We start from the raw sequence: 22,836 nt of genomic DNA on the forward strand, positions 1-22,836 counted from the left end.
GCTGTAGGGGGGGACGGACGGGATTAGCAGAGATGAATTAAACCTGGGTTAGCGGGGATTAGGGGATCGCAGCAGATTGGCAATCAGCGGGGCCGGGGAGGGGGCCTCGGCCCGGGTGGGCGATGGGGAACCTGCCCCGTCCCTGGCGCCGGGGCTCTCTCCTGTGCACAAAGATGTGGGGTGCACCCCCTGCACTGCACCCCCCCCGTTACACTGCACAGCCCCAAGCTGTCCTGCATCCCCCGTGCACCCCTCCATGCACTCCTAGCTGCCTGCACCCCCCCATTAGCCCCCACCTGCCCGCAGCCCCCATGCACCCGCTGTGCACCCCCAGTTTCCATGTTCCCCCCATGCACCCCCAGGCCCCATGCACCCCTCCATGCACCCCTATGTACCCCCCATGCACCCCCAGGCCCCATGCACCCCTCCATGCACCCCCTATGCACCCCCTATGTACCCCCCATGCACCCCGATCTGTCCGCACCCCCCGTCCACCCCTCGCCCTCCTCCGCAGCCTCGCCCCTCGCCCCCGCGCCTCGGCCGAGCCCTCGCTCCATTCGCTCCCTCCACCAATCAGCAGCATCGGTCCCGCCCTCCCCGCGCTTCTATTGGCTCATCCTTCTCGGACTCATCCTCATGCGATGGCGCGGACCAATGAGCGCGGGCGCCAGCAGCGGCCGGGCTCTGGCTCCGCCCCCCGCGCGGGGCACGCCGGGAGTTGTAGTCCTGCGGCGGACACTGCTCCGGCTGCCCCTGCGGCTGCGGGACTGCGCGTCCCGGCGAGCCCCGCGCCCGGCGGAGGGACCGGACCGGACGGGACGGGACGGGACGGGACGGGGCGCCCCTGAGGGCCGCCGGGGCTGCGGCGGGGATCGGCCGCGCTGCGGGCACCATGAGCGGCAGCGGCGCGCAGGCGGCGGCAGAGCGGGAGGAGTTCATGAGCTTCTTCCCGCAGCTCGTGCGCGACCTGACCGAGGGCGGCCTGGGGCACCCCGAGGTGGGCGACGCCGTGTCCCGCCTGAAGGAGGTGAGCGGGGCGCGGGGGGCCGGGCTCCATCCCCGGTCCTGCCCGGCCCGGGGCTGCCCGTTCCCGTCTGCCCGCAGGTGCTGGAGTACAACGGGCCGGGTGGGAAGTGCAACCGGGGCATGACGGTGCTGGCCGCCTACCGAGAGCTGGCGGGCCCCGGGCAGCAGGATGCGGAGAGCCTCCGGTGCGCCCTGGTGGTCGGCTGGTGCATCGAGCTGGTGAGAGCCGGGACGGGGTGGGCCTGGGGGTGCCCCCCCGGGTCCCCAGCCCCTAACCCGGCCTCCCGCAGCTCCAGGCGTTTTTCCTGGTGACCGACGACATCATGGACGCGTCCCTCACCCGCCGGGGGCAGCTCTGCTGGTACAAGAAGGTGAGAGCGCTCGGGAGGCCGCTGTGCCCTGGGAGGTGCGGGGGGGGTCAGGGTGTTTTGTGACCCCCTCCCTGCCCGGTGCAGGAGGGGATCGGTCTTGATGCCATCAACGATGCCCTCCTCCTGGAGTCCTCCGTCTACCGGCTGCTGAAGAAGTACTGCGGGGAGCATCCCTACTACGTGCACCTCCTGGAGCTCTTCCTGCAGGTGAGCCCGGCCCCTGCATCCCCGTGCCCGGGTACCCTGGGATGTGACAGCGCGTAGATCCCCTTCCTGGGCATCCTGCCCTTCTCGCTCGGAGAGGAGCTGAAACCAAGCTGGGGTTTGGGGTTTTCACTGCGCTGTTGGGACTCTGCTGGGGGGCTGCAGGGACAAATCCTCCCGTTCCTCTTCAGACTGCCTACCAGACGGAGCTGGGGCAGACGCTGGACCTCATCACTGCTCCCATTTCCCAGGTGGATTTGAAGCGGTTCAGTGAGCAGAGGTAAGGAGGTGGAGGTGATGGAGGTGCGGCAGCGCTGCTCTGCTCGCGGTCCCTTCCCCACGGTGTAGGAAGGGATAACATCGTGCCAAGCTCTGTGGAGCAAGTCTTGCTCGTGCTGTCGGAGCTTGCAGGCTGGGTTGAAGGGAGATGCTGGCCCTGGTCTGCAGAGCCCTGTTGGGAGGGGAAGGCCTTGGCCCTGGCACTGAGCAGGGCTCCTCTGCCACAGGTATAAGGCGATTGTGAAGTACAAGACAGCGTTTTACTCCTTCTACCTGCCTGTGGCTGCTGCCATGTACATGGTGAGTCCTTGGTCACTGTCCTGGGACTTGCCCTTGCTGTCAAGGAGGGCAGGAGCTCTGGGAGATGGGAAAGGGTGGAAGGCAGGTACTGGAAGGCTTCATTCTTTTATTCCCTCCTTCTTAGGCTGGTATTGACAGCAAGGAGGAGCATGACAATGCCAAAGCCATCTTGCTGGAGATGGGTGAATTCTTTCAGATCCAGGCAGGTGCTGCTTCCCTGTCCCTTAGTGCTTATAAGATGCTGCCTGTGGCACTGACGTGCTCCCATCTCCATACAGGATGATTACCTGGACTGCTATGGGGACCCAAAGCTGACAGGGAAGGTTGGCACTGACATCGAGGACAATAAGTGCAGCTGGCTGGTGGTGCAGTGTCTGCATCGGGTCACACCAGAGCAGAGGCAGATCCTGGAGGTAACGCCAGCAGGTTCACACCCCCCTGGAGGAGGGGAGATGTGGTGTAGGGGGGTTGTAGTGCCCCATTGTACACCCTGCGGTCTGGTTGTGAGTGGTTGGGACAGTAGCGGGGACGACAAAAGGTGACTCCTGCCACCCTCGGAAGGATCAGCTATGGCCGGGGCCAGATGCTGGACCTCAGCCTGACTTGGCCTGGTGTTTTCTCAGGAGAACTATGGCCGTAAGGAGCCTGAGAAGGTGGCAAAGGTGAAGGAGCTCTATGACACCCTGGGCATGAGGGCTGCTTTCCAAGAGTACGAGGAGAGCAGCTACCAGCGCCTGCAGGAGCTGATCCGGATGCACAGCCACCGCCTGCCCAAGGCCATCTTCCTTGGCCTAGCTCAGAAGATCTACAAGCGGCAGAAGTGATGGCGGGGCTGCCCCTCCACTGCTTCGCCCCTGCTAAAGGGGGGCTGGTGGCCATTGGGGTCTCCCCCCGGCTGGAACTGATGCCCGCCCCACTGCCCCGTGGGGCTCCTTCTGTGGGGTGGGATCCGGGGCTGGTTGTGGACCGGGTTCTGGGGTGGGGTTTGAATCGCGGTTGTCAATAAACGTCATTGATTACCCCAGTCCGTAACCGTGATTGCGGCTGCAGCCGGGGCTGGATGGGGGGGGGGCCGCGGCGCCGCCGCCGCCGCCTCCTCCTCCCGGTCGGGGCGGGCCCGGGGCGGCTCCGGGGCGGGGCCGGGGCTCCTCCTTCCGCCGCAGTCGCCGCCGCAGCGCGAGGTGAGCGGGGCTGGGGCTGGGGTTGGGGGGGGCTCCGGGCGGCCGCACCCGCGGGGCCGCAGCCGCTGCAGCGCCGGGGCCGGGGGCTGCTGAGCGCTGCGCGGTCGCTGCCGGGCGGTGCCCGGGGCCGCACGGGGCGGGGGTCTCCTCGCCGGGGCCGGGGGGGCTCTGCCGCGGCCTTGCAGCCCCGGCGCTGCCGCCCCCCCCCCGGCCGGCACCGGCACCGGCACCGACCCCGGTGAGGAGCCAAGGGCGTTTCCTCCCTGGTGGCATCCGCGGGGGCCCCTCGCCTCCGGGCGGGACCCAGCCCGCACAGACCCGGGCGCAGGGGGGAGCCGTGGGGCTGCCCCTCGCTGCTGGGCACGTTCCCAACCCCGAGCCCTGCATCCGGCCCTTCCCGGCTCGGGGGCCGCCGCAAGGTCACCGTCATCCCTCCCGCCCCGTCTGCCCCTCTCCAGGTTCGTGCTCCGCGCTGCCCGCGGAAGGGGTGTTCGCTGTTTGCGGGGAGCTGCACGGTCTGAAGACGGGAGGCGTGGGGCTCGCCGAGGAGCCCCAGCACCACCGGTGAGGCGGCATCATGTTGGCTCCGAAGAAAGGCCTCCTGTGCAACCTCAACCACATCCATCTGCAGCACATCTCCCTCGGCCTGCACCTCTCCCGGCACCCGGAGCTCCAAGAGACTTCTGGCTCCACGGTTGGAGGGGACCAGAGCGGCTGCAGTGACTGCCCGGAGAACTGTGAGCAAGTGGATGCCAATTCCAACAACCCCTCCCTGAAATGCCGGTGTTGTGAGTCCCATCCTCAGCAGGCAGTGACGCTGGGTCTCCAGAACCAGACAGCTCAAGAGGATTTCCCCTGCCTGCATGCTGGGGAGGAGGTGGCTTCCCCTTGTGATCTGGCTTCCTCCTCCTCCTCCTCCTCCTCCTCCTCCTCTGTCAGTAGCTGCTCGGATTTCAGCTTGGATGACTCCCCGGTCTCCGTGTACTGCAAAGGGTTCCCCAGAGAAGAGCCTCAACCCCTCGAGAATCCGCCCCGCGTCATTCCCGCAGAAGATGCCCAGGATGCGCAGTCACCTGGTGACCAGGGGGGGACGTGTGATGGAAGAGATGCCAACCTCAACCCCCCGGTGCCCCGGAGGCCGGCCCCGCCGACCGGGGGGAGCCCGGACAGCCTCCGCAGCAGCAGCTCGCTCGACTCCCGCTGTGATGAGGCCTCCCCCGGGGTGAGGGATGGCACCGGCATCGGCACCGACCTCGACCCCAACTGCAACCCCCTGCCCGAGGCTGACGCTGCCCCCCCGGCACCGCCTGTGCCAGGGCGCAGGGATCCTGCTCTGAGCCGAGCTCCGGAGCTGCGGCCCCGGGCTGGAAGCATCCCCCCACCAGTGCCCCCCCGGCCCCGGAGGCGCCTGCAGGTTCTCAATGGGCGCAGAGCAGAGCAGCCCCCTCTGCCTGCGCGGCCGCTGGAGCTGGAGCCCGGCTCGGGCGACCTCTGCAGAGACGTGGGCAAGAAGAAAACCATCACCTCCTTCCACGAGCTGGCCCAGAAGAGGAAGAGGAACGGCGCTGGGGCTGCTCCTGCCCAGGCCAGGGCTGACCGCAGCGACTGGCTCATCGTCTTCTCCCCGGACACGGAGCTGCCTCCCCTCAGCGAGCTCCTCTCCAGCACCACGGGCCAGGAGCCGGCCCGGCCCCAGCTCCAGCCCGAGCCGCCACCGGGACCCCCCGGCTCCAGGCAGCGCGAGGTGACCACGTTCAAGGAGCTGCGGTTCCGCAGCGCTTCCAACAAGGCCAAGGGGCAGCCAGCGGGCGAGCGGGCAGAGCCGGGGGCATCGCAGCAGCCCCCCGCGCCCCCGGAGGCGGCCTTGGGCAGCGGCAGCGCAGGCTGGGTGCCCCCGGGGGGGCAGCTGCTGGCACCCATGGACGGCCACCAGCTGAGGAGGAGGAGATCCCGGCCGGGGCTGCTGCCCATCGCGGAGGGGCAGCCCGGGGACGCGGAGGAAGCGGGGCCGCCGCTGCAGAGCGCCCTCCCCGGGGAGAAGGGGATTCGGAGGCTCCGGGGACCCGGCGGCGCCCCGCGGGTGCCCGGGGCAGGCGAGAGAGGGGACGGGCCCCGCAAGGAGGGTAAGAGCTCGGGTCCTGCGCGCAGCGGGGCTGGGGCAAGGACGGGCCCCGAACCCCCCCCCGGGGGCCGCCCCGCCGCCTTCCCCGCCTTCCCCCGCCCCGTTCCGGGCCGCGGCGGGGCCCGCCCCAGCCGCTGCCCTTCGCCCCGCCGCGGCCTCCGGCTCCATGGGCGAGCGCGGCCCGGCCGGGCCCGGCCCCGGTAACGGCGGCCGGCCCGAGCGGGCGGGGCTGCGCCTTCCCCCGGCCGCGCCTGACGCCGCCGCGCTCCCCGCAGCAGAACCCCCGCCGTCCGCCGCTGGAGCCGCCGCGGCCCCGGGCCCGGCCGGAGCGGGGAGCACGGAGGGAGCCCGCGGCGAGCAGAAGAAAGGTAACGGCGGCGGCCGCGGGCCCGGGCGGGCTCCGGTGCGAGCGAGGGGGCCGGGGCCGGCAGCGGCCGGTCCGGTGCCGCGGGCCGCCGGGGAGCGGGGGCGCGGCGCTGCCGTTCCTGGCCCCGTCCCCTGGGTCCTTCATCCCGCACGGTTCCCATGGCAACAGCCTGGATGCTCCTTGCGCCCTCCCAGCGCTCGCCTGTGCCTTGGCGTCCGGAGCTGCGGCACACGGGGGGCTCCGGGCTCAAGCGCACGCTGAAGCCGGGTCATGGGGAGCTGCTCCTCACCCAACACCCCCAAGTCCTCCTCGGGGCTGCTCTGAATCTTTCTCTCTGACACCTTCCCCTCTGCTGCCCCCCAGCCCTGCTCATCGCCATCAGCGCTGCCGTGGACAAGGTCATCGCCCACTTCAGCTCGGCACGGAACCTGGTGCAGAAGGTGAGGCGCTGGGCTGGGGTGGGCAGGAGGGGCCTTGGGACCTCCAGGGGCTTCCTCCCTCCCTGCAGGCTCGGGGGTGGGTGCTGCCGTTCCCTTCCTCTCCTCTCCCTGTGCTCCAGGCCCAGCTGGGCGACAGCCGGCTCAGCCCTGACGTGGGGTATCTGCTGCTGCACACCCTGTGCCCTGCGCTCTACGCCTTGGTGGAGGACGGGCTGAAGCCCTTCCAGAAGGACGTTATCACCGGCCAGAGGAGGAATTCCCCCTGGAGCGTGGTGGAAGCCTCCGTGAGGACAGGTCCGTGCGGGGCACCCGGGGCCGGGGGCAGCTCGAGGAGCCTGGAATCCTTCTCCAGCCCGGGCTGGAGGGATCGGGGCCCGGAGCGGTGACCCTTGTGTGTTCCACAGGCCCCGGAGCGCGCTCCTTCCACTCGCTGTGCGCGCACGTGGCCGGGCTGGCCCCGCTCCACAGCACCCGGCAGAAGTTTCATGCCTTTATTCTGGGCCTTTTGAAGTGAGTTCCGGCCCTGCTGGCCCCTGCTGCAGGTTGGGACAGAGGCCCAGGAGCTCTAACGTGGGTTCCCTTCGCCTTCTTTAGCATTAAGCAGCTGGAGCAGTGGATTTCTCACCTGCAGAAGAGCCCAGGTAAGGAGACAATGTCCACAAGCTCCCCATCCGCGTCCTCCCTTGCTTGCCAGGGTATAATCAGGTACAAGACATAAACGGGTCTAATCGCAGCCCCGTCCCACCCGTGGCGCTTGGCTGGGATTTGCATGGTGGGAGAGGGCATCATTTCCGTGGTGCGCCTTTGATGCAGCTCTCGGCAGAAGCTCCTCTGACCGGCTGGGACGGCCCCGCTGGCCCTGCCAGGGCACTTTGCAGCCCTCCAGCACCCTCTGTCTCTCGTAGGTGTCATCTCCGTGCTGTACTCACCCACGGCCTTCTTCTCGCTGAGCCAAGGGCCCCTGCCCTACCTCGCTGATGAGCTGCTGCTGCTCATCCAGCCCCTCTCCGTGCTGACTTTCCACCTGGACCTGCTCTTTGAACACCACCACCTCTCCATGGATGTACGGCCCCTGCCGCGCCGGCCGCAGTCACCGCCCTGTCCTGCCCACGGCTCCGCTCCGGCTCCCGGCCAGCGTTCCCTGGGGGGGCCCTGCGGCGCCGCGGGGGCCAGCCTGGAGGACCAGAGCCCCCCTGATGCCATGGGGAGGGCAGCGGGCGCAGGGGCCAGCCCAAGGCCCCAGCCCCGCGCTGCTGCGCTGGTCCCTGGTGCCCAGGTCGGGGCCGCTCTGCTGCAGCACGTCCTGCGCTGGGGCGACCGCCTCAGCCGCACGCTGCTGGGGGCCGACGGCTCCCCGGAGCCCCGGCGGCCGGAGCCAGGCCCTGGGGATGCTGGGGCTGGTGCCGGGGGCTGGTGGGGGCCGCTGGGCCGGGCCTCCAGGACCTGCCCCGTGCCCAGCAAGGAGAAGCTCCCCTCGGTCTGGTGGACGAAGCTGCGGGCGGCTGCGGCGGATCCCAGCCCCGGCCCGGCTCTGCCGGCCCTCGGGGAGCCCGGCGGCACGGAGCTGCGGCCGCTGCAGACCAGAGCTGTCCCGGAGCTCCCCGCTCCGCAGCCCAGCAGCGGCGCGGCCACCGCCGGGTCCTCCTCCCCCGAAGCCCTCGTCCTGCCCGCGGGAGCCGCAGCATCCCCTGCGCCGTCTGATCCCGCCGACGGAGAGAGCCCCCCGGGACCGCCTGGTGCCGATGGGGGCCGGGCAGCTCCCCCCGGGCCCCGCGGAGCCGACGGGGGCCCTTGGCTGGGCCGGCTCTTTGGGGCCTCCAGCCCCTCCGCCAGGAGCTTCCCTCCCAGCCCCGATGCGGCCTCAGCGAGGTCCAGGTAAGGCCCAGTGCGGGGCCCCCGTCAGCTCCCGCATCCCCAGCCCAGGCTGAGCCTGCGGCTTCTGCTGCGCGCAGGAGACCTTCGAGCTGGCTCTCGCCCGGCGCCCGTGTCCTGGCTGCGGTGGTGAAGGGGCTGGCGGCTGAGAAGAGCCGCGCTCAGGAGCAGGCGGAGGGGACGGTGTCGGACTCCCCCCAGCCGTGCAGGTGATGGGGGCACCGCGGTGCTTGGGGCTGGGCTGGTCCTGGGTCCTGCACGCTCTGCTTGCTGGGGCCTGATCGAGCCCAATGGTCCCATGGCAGCTCCTCCACGAGCATCCTGCGGGCGCGGGGGGGTGAGTCCGGACGCTGTTTGCTCCGCAGGGCGGTCCGGGCGCTGTGCGACCACACGGGCACGGCCGACGGGCACCTGAGCTTCCAGAAAGGGGACATCCTGCAGCTGCTCTGCACCGTGGATGAAGACTGGATCCGCTGCTGCCATGGCAACAGCAGCGGCCTGGTCCCGGTGGGTTACACATCCCTGATCCTGTGAGGGACCGGCTCCTGCCCTGCTCTCGCCACCCTCAGAGCATCCCTCGCGGGGCTCTGCTCACTCGCATGCCCTTACCCTGTGCCACGGCGGTGCCCGGCCCCCATGAGGGACCTGCTCACGCTCCTGTGCCCTCAGCCGCTGCCTGGGCCGGAGAGGTCCCTGTCCCTGCTCCGTGCCCCTGCCATTGTGTTCCCCCACTGCTCTGCCCCGTGCCCGGCAGCGCAGGCCCGGCCGCACTCTGTCCATGGCTGTACCCACGGGCACGCGCTGATTCCAGGGGGAAAAGCTGGGAATAAAGGTTGTGACTCACGTGGCTGCGAGTGGGAATGGGTCACTGCGGGGGGAAGCCGGTGCTGGGGCTTTGGGGAGCGATGCTCTTGCTCTCGCATCCCTCTCAGCTGAGGGACGTCGGATCTTAACGGGAATGGGGTTTGCCTTAAGGGGGCTTGATTGGGTTCCACACTGGGCTCGGAAATGGGTCAGGCCAGGCAGGTCCTCAGGTGGGTTTAGGCAAAGCCAGCTCTTCACCCCTGGGGCTGGTGGCTCCGGTTCAGAAGGGACACAGGTCTATGGGGCAGCGACCGCACTGGTCCAGGCTGGGAGATGGAGGGAAACCAGGGCACAGGAGAGGGGAGGCATCGAGAAGCGGTTTCATCCATACCGTGAAGAGCTACGAACACCCCCAGCAACCACTGCCGAGGCCTGCGAGGGCTCTGGGTGCCCGGGGCTGCACCCTAGGAACAGGCACCGAAGCTGCAGGTTTAAGGGTCCAGGTACCCATGGAAGCTCCTGCATCCACGCCGCCAGCAGCGCTCCTGCCCCCAGCACCAGCATCAATCCAAACCCTTGCACGCTCCATCACCCATCGGAGAGCGGGGACAAGAACCCCTGGCAAAGCAATGGGAAGAGTGGGACCAAGAGCAAAAAAGAGCCCACGAAGGCACCGATAGGAAAAGATTTTCCATTTAATACTAGACTCTCTCAGGATTGAGATGCAGGCTTTTTATGCAATTACATCCAATGTTAAAATTGGTAATACATAATTTACAAAGATTAACATCAAAACAATGATCTATTTAGATATGCTTTGTAAAAAGGAAATATATTAGCAGCATTTATTTTCAGCAATCACACAGCCTACACCCATGCAGACTAAGAGTTCATATCTATTTGCAGTAATGTAGTGCTTCCTGGTCTGAAAACAGCGATCCTGGCGACCCTCCGGTCTTCTCATTATTATAAAATAACCCCAAAATAAAAAAAGTCCTTAATTTCTACACCAGTAAGAAAAAACGAAGTCTTTGCACTTACCTAACGTTTGATTGTCTAAAAAACATCTCGGTTTAGTCTTTCAACAAAAGAAAGATAAAATGAGAGAGCTCAGGGTGGCGCTTCCGAACGCACTCGGCTTCTTAAAAACTTCTTTCTTTTAGTGTTTAACACCATTGGAGACGATGATTTCGGGGCTGGAACTAAAGGAGACAACTCAAGGGGGGGGGACATGCGATATTCCTACTACACGCACGAGTATTTTATACTCAGGGCTCCTGGTTCTGTACAGTGCTTCTCTACAGTAAGAAAATATTCCAAACTATTTCCTTAGGTTTTGTCTTTTTTTTTTTTTTTTTCTCTTTTTTTTTTTTAATAAAATATTTGTGGTTTTTATTACTTTTTTTTTCTCAAAGGGTTTTTTTTTTTTTGCCTTTTTTTTTTTCGTGGTTTTTCTTTTTTGATCTTTTTGTCCTTTTGAAATCAACACGGAAAAGTTGAATGGAATGAGCCATGTTCCACTAAGAGTAAAATAATCATCATAGTAACAAGAATGTACATTAGGACGAGCTTGGTCCATTAAAAAGGAACATGTAACTACGGTATTGCTTTACATCCACGCAGCAGATATATACAACTTGGCACATTAAAAACCGGTTTTCTTCGAAGAACATCTAAAACAGGACTGTATCTGCATATGTACGTCGGAAGGACAAAAAAGCAAAGCCATTTCCAAGGGGCAGCGTAGCCGACCCCCCCCTCCCTTTGCTCCATGTCCCGGGGCAGCCCCACTCTTGGGCGCGCTGTGGCTTCATGCAGGGAGCAGTGGGGGCCTGGGGGCCGCTTGCGGGGCTGACACCCGCCAGGGCAGAGGGAGGGCGGCGCGGGGAACGCTGGCTCTTCAGTTCAGAGACGGACAGGTTAAGCTGTACAACCAGAACACGAGGGTAGTGTTAGCAGTTGCTATATCCTACAGGGCACAACAAACACTCGCTGGGAATACTGCTCGACGGTTCATGTAGTGAAGGGTTCCTCTGGTTTGGGGCGGGGGGGGTTTGTTTCTTTTGAACAGGTTTCCATTTGCACAACACACGAGACACACGAGAACCACAGCTTCTCCAACCCAGCAGCAGCGATGGTGGCGGCAGGGGCTGACCTGCGTTAGAGAACCTCTGCAGGAAACAAGTGAGAAAGAGAATCACCCCCCCTCCTCCCCGTTCTACGCCGCAGAACAAGGGCCTCAAGCAGCCAACTCCTGCCTTGCTCCAAGGGGGCTCCAGAAGCTGCTTCCTTGTCACCCACGTGCGCACCGGCCGCTCCGCGCTGACCCTGTCGCATCTCCAGGGACGCTGCTCTCTTCTTGGACCTTGTGCAAATCAGAGGCCACGACTTCAGGGCCGCCCTGCATCGGAAGCCACTGGGCCTTCACCCTCCCATCTGATCTCATTCACTGCCACGGGCCACGGTGGTGCCAGCAGGATCTTGTACAATCACAGGTTAAGTGGTGAACATGGGGAATATTCTCAGAGTAGCTCAGTCCTTTTCCTTCTCACCTCCCCCATTCCTGTCCTTTTTTACCTCTTTTTTTCCTTTTTTTTTTTTTTTTTTTTTTTTTTTCCTCTGAGTGGGAATCTCAAGCAAAAATAAATTAAATTTGACCATCCTGGACAATAACCACGAGGTTTTTCTCAGTACCTAACATCAATACAAGGCACGCCCAACAACACACACACCATAAGAGCACTGCAGAGCAGGGCAGGGCAACCTGCCAACCCAGACATCTAAGTGCTAACTGTTTGTATATTTGTCAGTTTGCTGCTGCCCTCTTTTCCTTGGCTGGTGCAGAGGAAGTTGGGCTCCTGCCCTCAGTCCTCAGCAGACCTTGTAGCAGACTCCAGACCACAGCTTGCTCTGGTGGCATCACTTCCTGAAGCTGCTCTCTGGGATGGTCAGAGTTCGCCGCCGCAGTTTTCTTCCTGATCCTTCCTCCAGCAAGTAAGTGACATCAATAGCTGCAACAGAGCACAGGCTTTTGGTAAAGGAAGGTGACAGCAATAACAGTTTTCCCACTTCCCTACTCACGGTTCTTCCAAGGATGTTTCCATCCATAGAAACATTCAAAACTACCGGACAAGGTGCTGAGCAACCTGGCTGAAGTCTGGAGTTAGCCCTGCACCGAGTCACGCTTGCACCAGATGATCTCCAAAGACCCTTCCAATCTAACTGATGATTCCATGAGTACTCTGCATTAACTTCCAGAACACAAAGGAGACTGGACAGAGCTCATCCTAAGCTTTAAGTTAAAACCAGACACATTTCACCAGGGCAACCACTGCACCCCCAATTCTACAGCTTCGACAATGCCTACAGAAGTTACCTAAAACCCAATGGAAAGCCCATGGAAGGTCAAAAGAGACTTTCCAAGCTCTCTTCAGTCCCACTCTGTGCCTCTGTTCAGTTTCTGAGCTGAACGATGGGGGAATTTGTCTTCAGAGAGTTTTGGTATAAGCACAGTGACAGTGGTAGGAAATTTCCTTGGGATTTAGTGGAAATTGCTGCTGTCGCAGTAGAAAACATTGCCGCAAAGAAAACTCACTCTTAGTAACATCCACTAGCAATGACTTCAGCCAAACCTGTTTATTTTATCTCTGAACTGAAGACAAACCTGCAGACGGAACGCTTCCGTGTAATCAGAGAGGAAAATCTCACCGTTTTTCCCTGGGATTTTCTCTAAGAGGTTTAGCAGGATCTGATTCAGTCTCTCCCTCTGAATATGCCGCCTTTCCTCTGGAGTGCAGAGCTGCCTCGTGTCCGAGCTGCTTTCTTCTACCTTCTTCTCAGCTTCACAGCCCTCACCAGAGGCTGCCTCTTTTTCTGACTCCTCTAGGGTAGGCATCTCACTGGAAGTTTGCTCTTGGTTTCCCAACACATCCTCCATCAGTGGAAGAGAATCTTCTTCTTGGTTTAAGTCTTTAATCTGCGGCTTGGAGCGGTCTGTTTTCCAGGATGATCTAGCAGGGAAAGAAGGGTTTAACTACCACAGTTTTCCAGACTGAAAGGTCAGTTACCAAGTGAGCCAAGGACTTGTCAGCAGCCAGGGGGGGCGGTTCTGGAATCTCAGTCACTTGACTTACTATGTACATTCAAACCCTTAGTGCAGGAAGGCTGGCTGCTCTTGTCCTGAGATATGCCATCTCCTACATTCAGCTGCTTTTGCTACCTTTCAAAACAGCTTCCGTACTCCTCCTTACCTCCATTATTGAGGAACACTAACACTGCTTCTACAGTCTATCCTTCCTCACCTGTTCCCTTTTTATCTCTTTGTTTAGAGAGATTGCTTTAAATAATTTAAACTTCTTATTTCCATAGCACCCAGGGGAAGTGGGTACGGAAAAGAGTGGACACTTGGCAGACAGGATGATCTCATCTCTTCTCAATGAACAATTTGGTAGGTAAGACTCACCTGCCTCCATTTCTCTTGTAGTTGTCTGGTACATAATGAGGCTGCAAGAACAGTAAAGAGTATAGTTAATACCAAAGACAATTCACAGTGGAAGAATGTGACACAGCCAGCCTGACCAGCTCACATGGGACTGGATGTTGTGTGAGGCTCTAAAACACATCAAATACTTGTACAGTTGCAGAATTGTGACCAAAAAGTGAGTTTTAAGATTTTCTTCACTTGGGAAGTGAAGTTTGGCAGTGTCCATGGCCAGGCTGGACAGGGTCTGGGATCGGATGAGCTTTAAGGTACTTTCCAACACAACCCAGTCTGGGATTCTATGATTCTAGGAGTGGCTTAAATGAAATCAGCACCTAGATTTCAGCCAGAAAGCACAACCTCCAAACTTACACATCACCGTTCAGTCAGTATCTGTTGGCCTTTGAACTGCATATTCCCTATCTCCAGTCATTTTTGCTTTCCAAGCTTGCTTTCTAGACAGCTTTCCCTCCAAACTGTGTATGCCCATGGGGCAGCTTCCTTTGGTTTGCCAAGCTTCACTCACAGGGAGCTAGGGGCTTTCCGAAAGTATGGCCAGTCTTGTAGGAAAAAGGAAGGAAGCCACGAGAAGAAATACTTACTGAAAAGTCTCTCTTGGGTGTGAGTTTCTTGGGAAAGTGGTCAAAGGCGTAGGGCTTGGTGCAGACGGGGTAGCGGTTCCGGTGGATCTTGTAGAAGAGATGAGCTGATTTGTCCAGGCGGTAGTCACAGATATACACATCCTGCTCCTTCACACCTTTTGGCCTCCCTGCGTTTGGAAACAGAGCAGGAAAAAATGCCGATGAGATTTAAGAGGAAGCTCGTGGTACAGCAGAACCACAGCAAACCATCCACAGTGTCAAAGAGGCATACGGGCTGGCAGAGCTGCTCGGTGGGATGGCAGTTAGAACTAGATGAGCTCTAGGGCCCCCTCCAACCCAAACCAGTCTGTGATTCTGTGATTATGCAGAGGAAATTGGAAGGTATTTTGATTACTTACTCTTCTACTTTTATTTCAATTATGAAGCTGTTCTTATCTCAAACCATGGGTTTTACCACCTCCTGATTCTCCCCATCCCACTGTGGGGTGAGTGAGCAGCTTCGTGGTACTTAGTTGGGGTTAAACCACAGCAGCAGTGGTGCATTGTATTTCATTTCTCCTTACCTTTGCAGTAGGTGTAGAGGTCAAGAACACAGCACGTGCCCACCACAGCCTCCAAGGGGATGATTTCATACAGTGGCACCCGGAAGAGCTCATTGTGATAGAACTTTCGAGAAGGGGAATGATGTGTTTCATGTGGACGGAAATAGTGATGACCAAAGGCAAACCGCTCCTCTCTGCAGGGGTGAAGTGAGAGAAAGAGAGAAACAGGAGGGAAAAAAGGCAAGAGATTATGTCTATAAGCCCAGGTACAACTTCCCTTCAAGCCCTCCACCTCATTTGGAACAGTCTCGCCTTTTTGCAATGCCTGTGATGAAAAGCAAAGTCACACGAACGTTACACATTCAACTTTAGCCCCTTCAGTAAGTGGAAATACTCCTAGTATGAGTTTTATGAACACATCAGACTTACTATGCTGCTATCATTGGGGCATTTAATCCCATTACAGGGGCTTAGGCAGTGATCATGAGCTGTCGGTGTGTATTCTTGGCCTGTTCTAACTGAGGAAACTGCATCAACTGATAGCTCTTATCCCTTGTTTAAACCTCCAAACTTAGATGCGTTTACTTTGCAGTCGCGAAGCACAAGCAGAGGTATCACGAAGCCTCTGTAACTGAACCGTGTTCAGTCCTGCATTTTCAAGCTATGATCAGACTTCTGCAAAATCACTGTATCTGCTATGTCCCCAATTCAAGAGATGCCTTGAACATACTTCTCATTTTTCCAGAGCTTTTCGATGCGGAATATATCGAGTTTCTCCCTGTTGATGTGGGACAGGAGACGGTAGGACTGCCGCACAGGGTGGCCATCCGGAGTTCTGCGGCTGTCCCTCATCAGGTAAACACAGTCACCTGGCAATGGGCACAAAACACACACCTCTAAAGAACTTGTCATCAGTCCAGCACCAAAAATAGAGCAAATGCTTTCATTAAAACTAACGTGACTTCTTATTCCAGCAGAACTCCAAGAAGATGCACAGATCAGCACTGACAGGCTCAGGGTTTTGAAGCAATGTCCAGAAAGATACACTTCAGGGAATGAACAAGCAATAAGCTTATGTTTTAATGACCATTCTACACTAAAACACTGAAGACCTAATAGCCTTCTTTGCCTTTACTTCTAAATGTTAACTACCACAAGTTGGCTCAGCATCTGCCTTCTCTGGCCAGGAGGAGAACCCTATCTGTGCTAAAGGTAATTACGTTGCTTCATCAACCAGCCTGTGAGAACTCTTACTACGTGTCACTCCCATAATAGCAAAGAGTGCAGCTTTCTACTTGTAAGAAGATAAAAGGATTTTAAACAGGGTGATGCCAGAAATCTCTGTACGCTCTGATGTGATGGAAAGCACAGCAGCCACCAGGGTTAGCACATACCTTGGCGCAGCAGCAGATCATCCCGTAACAAGCAAATGTAATAGACACAGCCAGGCTGGGCATAGTGGGGACGAGGGATCATGGGCACCTCCTGGATGAAGAAAGAAAAAAAGGAAGGAAATGCCTTGATGCTCATCATAATCAGTGCAAAGATCGGGCTAAAATCCTTTTGCAGAAGTGGGCAGAGAATTGGTACTTAAGGTGGTTAAACCTAAACCAAGGAAGCCACTCTATAAAGTGAGAACCCCACACTGGTCTGGCCAATCTCAATAAATATAAATGCAAAAGCTGCTTTAGTTTAGCAATGAAGAGGAGACTTTTTCTTACCCTGTTCACTGACCGAGGTTCACACTGCTCACACAAGTAGTGTTCAACATCTGAATTCACCCCCATACAGTCGCAGTGCTGCCAGACCTAGAAAACCAGATACATCCCAGTTAGAAATTCCTGTGACAACTGGCATTTTCTCAAGCAAATACGCAGGAAAGCAAGCAAGTGAGCTTCCCAAAGGAAATTCAGAAGACAGACAAGATCCTCACGCAGCCGTGTGCCCCACATTGTTGAAGTTAATTCTGCTTGCCAAGGACAGGAGCTGCTGATAGTGTCAGGGAAGAGCTAGCTCCTCTGTAGAGAAATGCAAGTTGCATTTCTTCTGTGAAAGCAGACTTTCAATTCCTCTGGAGAGGAACTGAAGGTCTGCAGAAGTAATTCAAGCCACCAGCTACATGAAACTGCTAGTAAATGTTGCACTGGGTATGGAGAAGAGCACCAGGCTCTGTTTTGCGTTCCCCCTGCCTCACCATGCACTTTTCACACTGGATCATGAGTCCTTCATCTTTGTAAAGGCCACAAATGCATCTGATCACGTCCTCGTCCTTCTCGTGCCCGTTTTCTTTCTCGCAGACCGATGTCTCACTGCTGTCGGCCTCACTTGCTGTTTCCCCCACAATCTCATCAATCTGGGCCGCTGCCTCGTGCCGGGCGCTGTAATACGCCTTCCGCAGGCGGCACACGTCGCGCCCCGTCGGGGATTTCCTCCCATAGTATTTCTGTGTGAAATCAAAGCAAAGCAACAATTAAGGTCCTTTCCAACCCAAACCAGGCTGTGATTCCATCATTCTGTCAACGTCTGTTCACCAGAAACAGACCATCACAAGGTCTCTTCCTCTAAAACAGTTTTCTTCTCCTATTACTGTAAGTCATCAAGAGCATTAAATGAGGCTACATGCCCACTGTCTCTGCAATAGCTTTAAGGCTAGAGAGAGCCTCACCTCTGCATTCCGGAAGACCTTCAGCATGTCCCCATCAAAAGCTTCCACAGTTTTGTAATAGCCAGTCAAGATCTGCTTCTCAATTGTGGCAAGGTCCAGGGGATCAGAGATCTTCTCGTAATAGTCTGCATTTCTAAAATGGGAATGTATGCACAATGTCATTTTCACTCGCAAGTTAAAGCCGTGCAAACATTATGGAAAACTATGGGTTGCTCTGCGAAGCAAGTACGTACTTTTTCTTTGGGGGCAGGTTCAGGAGAGGAGCTGCCAGAGCCTGCCTGGAGGAATCTGTAACAGGAACACAGAGTTCAACATTTACTTGAGTGAAACTTCAAAAGACAAGTAACTAACAACACTTCATCTAGGTTAAAAAAAGGCTCTTCTGCTATCTGAGGCAGAGGGAATTGAAAAGCTTTTGTGTTTCTAGAAGTTGGCTGCTGTAATGGGACTACAAGTATCGAAATGGATGATATTTCCTCGTAATTCTGTCAGCCGTACCATTTTGCTGAACCACTCAAAAAGGAATTTAAAAGGATAGCAACATCTGCAGATTCTGCTGGCAGAGGAAGGGGTTGAGGATAAAGTAAAGCGATTTAAAGTCATTACTGGTAGCAGGAGAAAGGGGGGGAAAAAGAAGGAAGGTTCTTTAACACCCTGAAAGAAGCTATTTTTTTCCTAGGATGCGCCATTCAGTTCATTGCTTCAGAGGCTGAGAAAGTCTCCAGGGAAGTTTCTTAAGGAGTGTTGTTACCTTCACCTTTATAGGCGATGATGCTATCACATATTTCCTTAAAGATCTGGGCTAGGCGGGCAGCGCGAGCCACCTCAATGTTCTCCTCAGCTGCAGCCAAGCGGCGTGTTCGTACGGAGCGGGCGGTCTGAAGGGCTGAGAACTGGGTCATGAACACATCTGAAAGAGGGCAAAAAGAAAGATCCAGTCACAGCCTCCTTTCCCATCCAGCAACTCCCTCAGTTATTAAAATGAACATGTTTTCTAAGCTACTACAATAGTAAAAAGCTTCAGTTTCATATCCCCAGGTCAACTCTCACTCCTTCGAGCTCATCTAAATGCTTAAGCTGGTTAGCAAAGGATTTTATGTTGCTGGAACAAATACAGCATGTCACTGAATTCACCTAGAACACTTCCCAGCTTCGCCTGTACCTGACAGTGGGACCCGGTCCTGCCTGGCTGTGAAGATTCTGGTCCTGCAAAGAGAGAGTGCTATTTCTGGCGCAGGATTTTTGTCCTGTTCCCATAGCTGCAAGCCAAAAAGCTTTGTTCTCTAAAGGCCTGAATGCCACTGAATTATGAGGATAAATGACAACTGTCAAAGTCAGCACAACTGTTTCTAGTCTGGGGACACAGAATGCAGTAAAGAGCCCTTCTCCGTGAGGGTCCAGTCATGGAAGATGTTAAATATCATCCTCCTCTTCTGATAAACCACTCCTGAGGCAACTCGAGACAGGACAACTTCTACCAGGACTGAGAGACAACAGAGCTGCTGGAGGAACAGAAACGGATCCAGCAACCCCACCAATGGTTTAGAGGGTCCAAAATTCTCATCCTTAAGCAAACAACAGTAAGTGTTTCAGAGGAAACTGCAGAATCCCATTATGCAGAAACCCCACTGAAATAGCAAAAGGGCTTCTGTCTTACCCTGCTATGTAAAGACAAGGGCATTCGTACACAAACATGTATGTAGGTATTTTTCTCTGTATAGCATTCCCTGTGTGTGCTATAAAAGGCACATGGAACTTGTAGTAACTCTACATTTGATTCATACACAGAGCTTCAACTTTTCAAATAGGTTCTCAAAGCAGCAACCTGAGGAACCTGTGTTGGCCTCACCAGATTTAATGTTCCCATCATCCCGACAGATCCCGTTCCAGCGGTTGTACAGTGATGTGCTGTGGATATTGTCACTGACGTGCTTCACTTCCTCTTGCTTCTGTCGAATCTTTTCCCAGTTTCGTACCAAAAATACATGGTGTTTCAGCACAAAATTCCTATGGGAGTTAGAAAAGCATTCAAGAATCACCTTCTTACTGTAAAATCCATTCTTTCTCTCCTCAGTGGAGAGGAATTCCACCCTAGCTGCTTAAAGGAGAACTAAGAACTGCTTACTCAGGCATTTCGTGAGGCCCTATCTCACAGAAACAACATCTGCACAAGGCTCCATTTCTGAGGAGAATCCCACTGAAAGAATTCCTCACCTTTCCCTGTTTGACATGGGCTTCATCTGCAGCTGAGGCGTCAGCCTTGTTGGTGCATTCACGCTTTCACTGGGCTCCTCTGGGATGTGACCCCTCTGGAAAACACATCATTCTGATAGACAGGAAAAACTGTGCCAAGAACTTGGCAAAGCACTAAAAGCAGCTGCTGAGACAGAACCTGCAGTATTTCTCTATGGCATTTCTCTGAAGTTCAAAATACACAAATACAGGTTTTTTTGCTCTGATGGCAAGAACCTGTTCCCTACCCTTTATTCACATAAAAAGCTGGGTTTACTACTTACTCTCTTCTTTAGTTTGTGCTTTGACTTCCTTTTCTCTTTTGACCGTCCAGGCCTTCTGTGGGTGCTCACAGGCTGATTGCTTTTGCTTGAAAGCCCATTCATTCGCTGACTTTTACCCCCGATTATGCCTCTGCATTTGTCAAAACCACACTTGCAGAGTTGCTTTGAAAAAGAAAATAGAAATATCCTTTGAAAATAACCCCCAGAACATGTAGATTCTCTCTCAATATTCTAAAGAACCTGCTGTGTCAAATACAACACAAAAGCTTTGGTTAAGCGACCTTCAACTTGACACAAGTGTTTGTCCCGGCTGAGTTTTCTCAAGGCCTCGCACTAGGAGCCTTACCTGTTTTTCAACATTAAAGGAATGAAAATTGTAGTCATAAGTCAGTTCAGTACCAGCAGGCATGTCTTTGAGTGCATACAATCCAATCCTGTAAACACCATTCACAGACCTGCAGGGAAAACACAAGAAAAGATTCCCAAGAATTAAAAAGAAAAGGCTTTGTCCACGTAGTGGAAGAGTTAAGAGACAGGAAGCAACCCTTCTGCTCTGCCCTGGGTTATGCTGCTTCTTCATTCCCGCTATTCTTTTGTTTCTCTCTCGCAACAAACTTTGGTGGCCAAAAAAGAGAATCCTGTATTTATAGAGAGGAGGGAGTTGTGCTTCAAACAGAGAAGCTCCAAATTATACTGGCTCTTGTGGCAGACCTACTTCTCTCCCACCAAGATTCAGGCCCTCCCCTTAAATCAAAAGCTTACCTTGACCATCAGACCTCATTTCACAACACACACTAAAGCGAGATGCCTCTCCAACACCTTTACTTCTTTTGTGCTGGATATTCCATGTAAAACTTGACTACTATTGCTGAAATCCACTAGAATTAGCTGGGAATCACCAGCTTCTCTGCCACCACCTTATCACAACCATCTGCCACTTCACTCCACGTTATTCCCTACAAGTTTCTCAGAAGTGCTTCCTACTAGTCTGGCACTGGCTTGCTTCTGATAACAGAGTACTGATATGACACAGGGTTTGCTGAAATCAGACTACTTCCCTCTTTGCCTGCTTTAAAAAAGAGTATTTGAATTGAAGGAAGGAAAAGACACACAGAGATTATTTTCGGCATTACCCAGGCTTCAAAATGTGGAGCAGATTAACAGTATGACAAACAACAACGTTGGATTTGCCTTGCCAGTAAACTTAGATTCTGTCTCCAAAATGTCCAACGCTTGAACACATTACATCACTCCTCTTGTGCAATGCAAGCATCATAGAAATGTTATTTACAGTGTTCAGCTTGATTCCCCTCCCTATTTTTAGACGAGATTCTCTTGATGCTCTGGTTATCTACATGTTAGTCACTGCCATCCCAGTCTTCCAGTAAACACAAAATGTTTCTCTTACCATTTCTGCATCTCACAGTTAGGATTACAGCTGTGGTTGATAAAACGAGCCTCATTGCCCATACGATAACTATCTATCACCATTCCACTGTCTAAATTCAGGCAGTAATGATCACTGTGATTATGGTACTGTTCAATCATCCGGTTCCTAGGAAGCAACACAGGAAAGTTATTTGTGATTCTGCTTGTTGCTGCAAAACAGGGAGTAACAAAGTCACAGAGCATTTGGGAATTCTGAGAGAGGGTTTGGAAGGAAAAGCAATGATCATCTTTGATTTTACAGAACCATACACCTCGAGATGGAGGAAAACCATTTTTATACCTATTTTTATAAGTCAAGGCCACTGACAGAGCTTGCATTAGAATTTAGAAATTTGCTCTTCTGGAATGCTCCCTTTTGGGTTCTGCAGATTATCTGTCTACATTTCATGGTGATAACCTGTGTATGGAAGAGAAAATGCAAGTATACATTCTTTGGTGTGTATCTGTATGCATGTGAACAACAATCAGCTTCTTTCATTAGCTGGGACTTGACACAATTGCTGGGTTGACATCCATGGATTACAGCTTCCTCTTTTTAGCAAGAGAGCAAGAGCCAGTTGTGTTAGCAGGTATTTCTGCATGAGAAGATTGCATTTGTCTTCTGATGGGTCTCTAAGAACAAGTATATCCCTCCGATCTCAACTGTCCTGTGATGCCATGGAGTTAAAAGACTACATTCATTATTAATGCTCCCACTTGTTCTTTCTCATACCTATCTGCAGAAGCTGAACCACCCTTCCTGCTCCATTCTGCCCCTCAGTTCTATCTTGCACAGTTCAAATCCTGCACAATCCTCATAATGACACAAAATTCACACGCACTTGTAGCATTTGGCATTTCTAGAGCAGATGTGGCAGGTGATGCATTCCAAACACTAATCATGCCTCTCCATTTGACTGAGAAATACTTGGTGGATCAAAAGAGCTCAATGCTAGGCCTTCCTTCTGGTGGCTGTGACCAGAAAAGCATTCTTTCCCCACTTCCTCTCCCCTTTGTTTCTAAGGGTTTCCCAGCAACGCTAATAGATGCTAAAGTCATTTATTGAGCCTCCCATGCTAGAACAGCAAATAAGTATTTCTACCTGAATTCTTGCTCACTAACAACTTCTCCCAGATATTCAATGATAAACTGTCCTGCTTTCAGGGGTTCTTTGGTACGAATACCCCATCCTTTCTCCTCAGCCCGGAACCTCTCCAGGCACTGCACCCATTCATGCCTCTGTATCCGCTGATTGCAGCACTGGTCACCACAAGGGCATGTGTTTGGTGAACACTCCGCAAAGATCATCCTAAAATAGAAAGCAAAGAAGTTAAAGGAAGGTGTATGGCCTACTTTTACATCTATCACACAAAGGGAAAAAGAAATGCCTTTGTTAAACACAAGTTACTAAAGAATTCCAGCCTGGTTTGGGTTGGAAGGGACCTTAAAGCTCACCCAGGTCCAACCCCCTGCATGGGCAGGGACACCTTCCACTAGAGCAGGTTGCTCCAAGCCCTGTCCAACCTGGCCTTGAACAGGATGAGGCAGCCACAAAGAACTAAAATGCTTCTTGTTTTCAAGGGACAATTCACACAGAGATTCACAGCCTCTCACTGCTATTCAAAGATCAAAATGGA

General features: G+C 55.3%; 3 protein-coding genes across 5 annotated transcripts in view; 2 read left to right on the plus strand and 1 right to left on the minus strand.

Moving 5' to 3' along the window:
- The first annotated feature begins 734 nt into the window (after positions 1 to 734).
- On the plus strand, positions 735 to 3,204 carry FDPS (farnesyl diphosphate synthase). Its single transcript, XM_065659941.1, has 9 exons — positions 735 to 1,027; positions 1,105 to 1,245; positions 1,317 to 1,397; positions 1,482 to 1,604; positions 1,793 to 1,881; positions 2,108 to 2,180; positions 2,305 to 2,382; positions 2,459 to 2,593; positions 2,804 to 3,204. Exons 1-9 carry the CDS (start codon positions 893 to 895, stop codon positions 3,002 to 3,004), a joined length of 1,056 nt encoding a protein of 351 aa, XP_065516013.1. The 5' UTR covers positions 735 to 892; the 3' UTR covers positions 3,005 to 3,204.
- A 104-nt stretch (positions 3,205 to 3,308) lies between these two features.
- On the plus strand, positions 3,309 to 9,009 carry RUSC1 (RUN and SH3 domain containing 1). Of its 2 annotated transcripts, XM_065659905.1 has the most exons (10): positions 3,309 to 3,361; positions 3,820 to 5,484; positions 5,759 to 5,851; positions 6,214 to 6,290; positions 6,410 to 6,584; positions 6,695 to 6,800; positions 6,885 to 6,931; positions 7,196 to 8,165; positions 8,243 to 8,371; positions 8,528 to 9,009. In XM_065659905.1, exons 2-10 carry the CDS (start codon positions 3,939 to 3,941, stop codon positions 8,694 to 8,696), a joined length of 3,312 nt encoding a protein of 1,103 aa, XP_065515977.1. In that variant the 5' UTR covers positions 3,309 to 3,361; positions 3,820 to 3,938; the 3' UTR covers positions 8,697 to 9,009. The 2 variants fall into 2 exon arrangements, with proteins under 2 accessions (XP_065515977.1, XP_065515978.1); XM_065659906.1 differs by lacking the exon at positions 3,309 to 3,361 and having other exon boundaries at positions 3,599 to 5,484.
- Positions 9,010 to 9,643: 634 nt separating this feature from the next.
- The window catches only part of ASH1L (ASH1 like histone lysine methyltransferase), a 38,838-nt gene continuing 25,645 nt past the window's right edge, over positions 9,644 to 22,836 (minus strand). Inside the window, exons 11-28 of one of the 2 annotated variants that reach the window (XM_065659902.1) lie at positions 22,302 to 22,508; positions 21,180 to 21,326; positions 20,118 to 20,226; positions 19,772 to 19,933; positions 19,470 to 19,564; positions 19,105 to 19,262; positions 18,013 to 18,165; positions 17,489 to 17,543; positions 17,256 to 17,388; positions 16,785 to 17,033; positions 16,312 to 16,398; positions 15,985 to 16,075; positions 15,321 to 15,459; positions 14,612 to 14,784; positions 14,049 to 14,215; positions 13,429 to 13,469; positions 12,675 to 12,976; positions 9,644 to 11,977 (exon numbers count right to left, since the gene is read on the minus strand). In XM_065659902.1, coding sequence (XP_065515974.1) covers positions 11,886 to 11,977; positions 12,675 to 12,976; positions 13,429 to 13,469; positions 14,049 to 14,215; positions 14,612 to 14,784; positions 15,321 to 15,459; positions 15,985 to 16,075; positions 16,312 to 16,398; positions 16,785 to 17,033; positions 17,256 to 17,388; positions 17,489 to 17,543; positions 18,013 to 18,165; positions 19,105 to 19,262; positions 19,470 to 19,564; positions 19,772 to 19,933; positions 20,118 to 20,226; positions 21,180 to 21,326; positions 22,302 to 22,508 — 2,560 coding nt within the window. In that variant the 3' untranslated portion in view covers positions 9,644 to 11,885. Of the gene's footprint in view, positions 11,978 to 12,674; positions 12,977 to 13,428; positions 13,470 to 14,048; positions 14,216 to 14,611; positions 14,785 to 15,320; positions 15,460 to 15,984; positions 16,076 to 16,311; positions 16,399 to 16,784; positions 17,034 to 17,255; positions 17,389 to 17,488; positions 17,544 to 18,006; positions 18,166 to 19,104; positions 19,263 to 19,469; positions 19,565 to 19,771; positions 19,934 to 20,117; positions 20,227 to 21,179; positions 21,327 to 22,301; positions 22,509 to 22,836 lie in introns of both variants that reach the window. The other variant, XM_065659901.1, reaches the window with a different exon arrangement.

The sequence above is a fragment of the Lathamus discolor genome, chromosome 24 (genome assembly GCF_037157495.1).
Source record: "Lathamus discolor isolate bLatDis1 chromosome 24, bLatDis1.hap1, whole genome shotgun sequence".
NCBI lineage: Eukaryota > Metazoa > Chordata > Aves > Psittaciformes > Psittacidae > Lathamus > Lathamus discolor.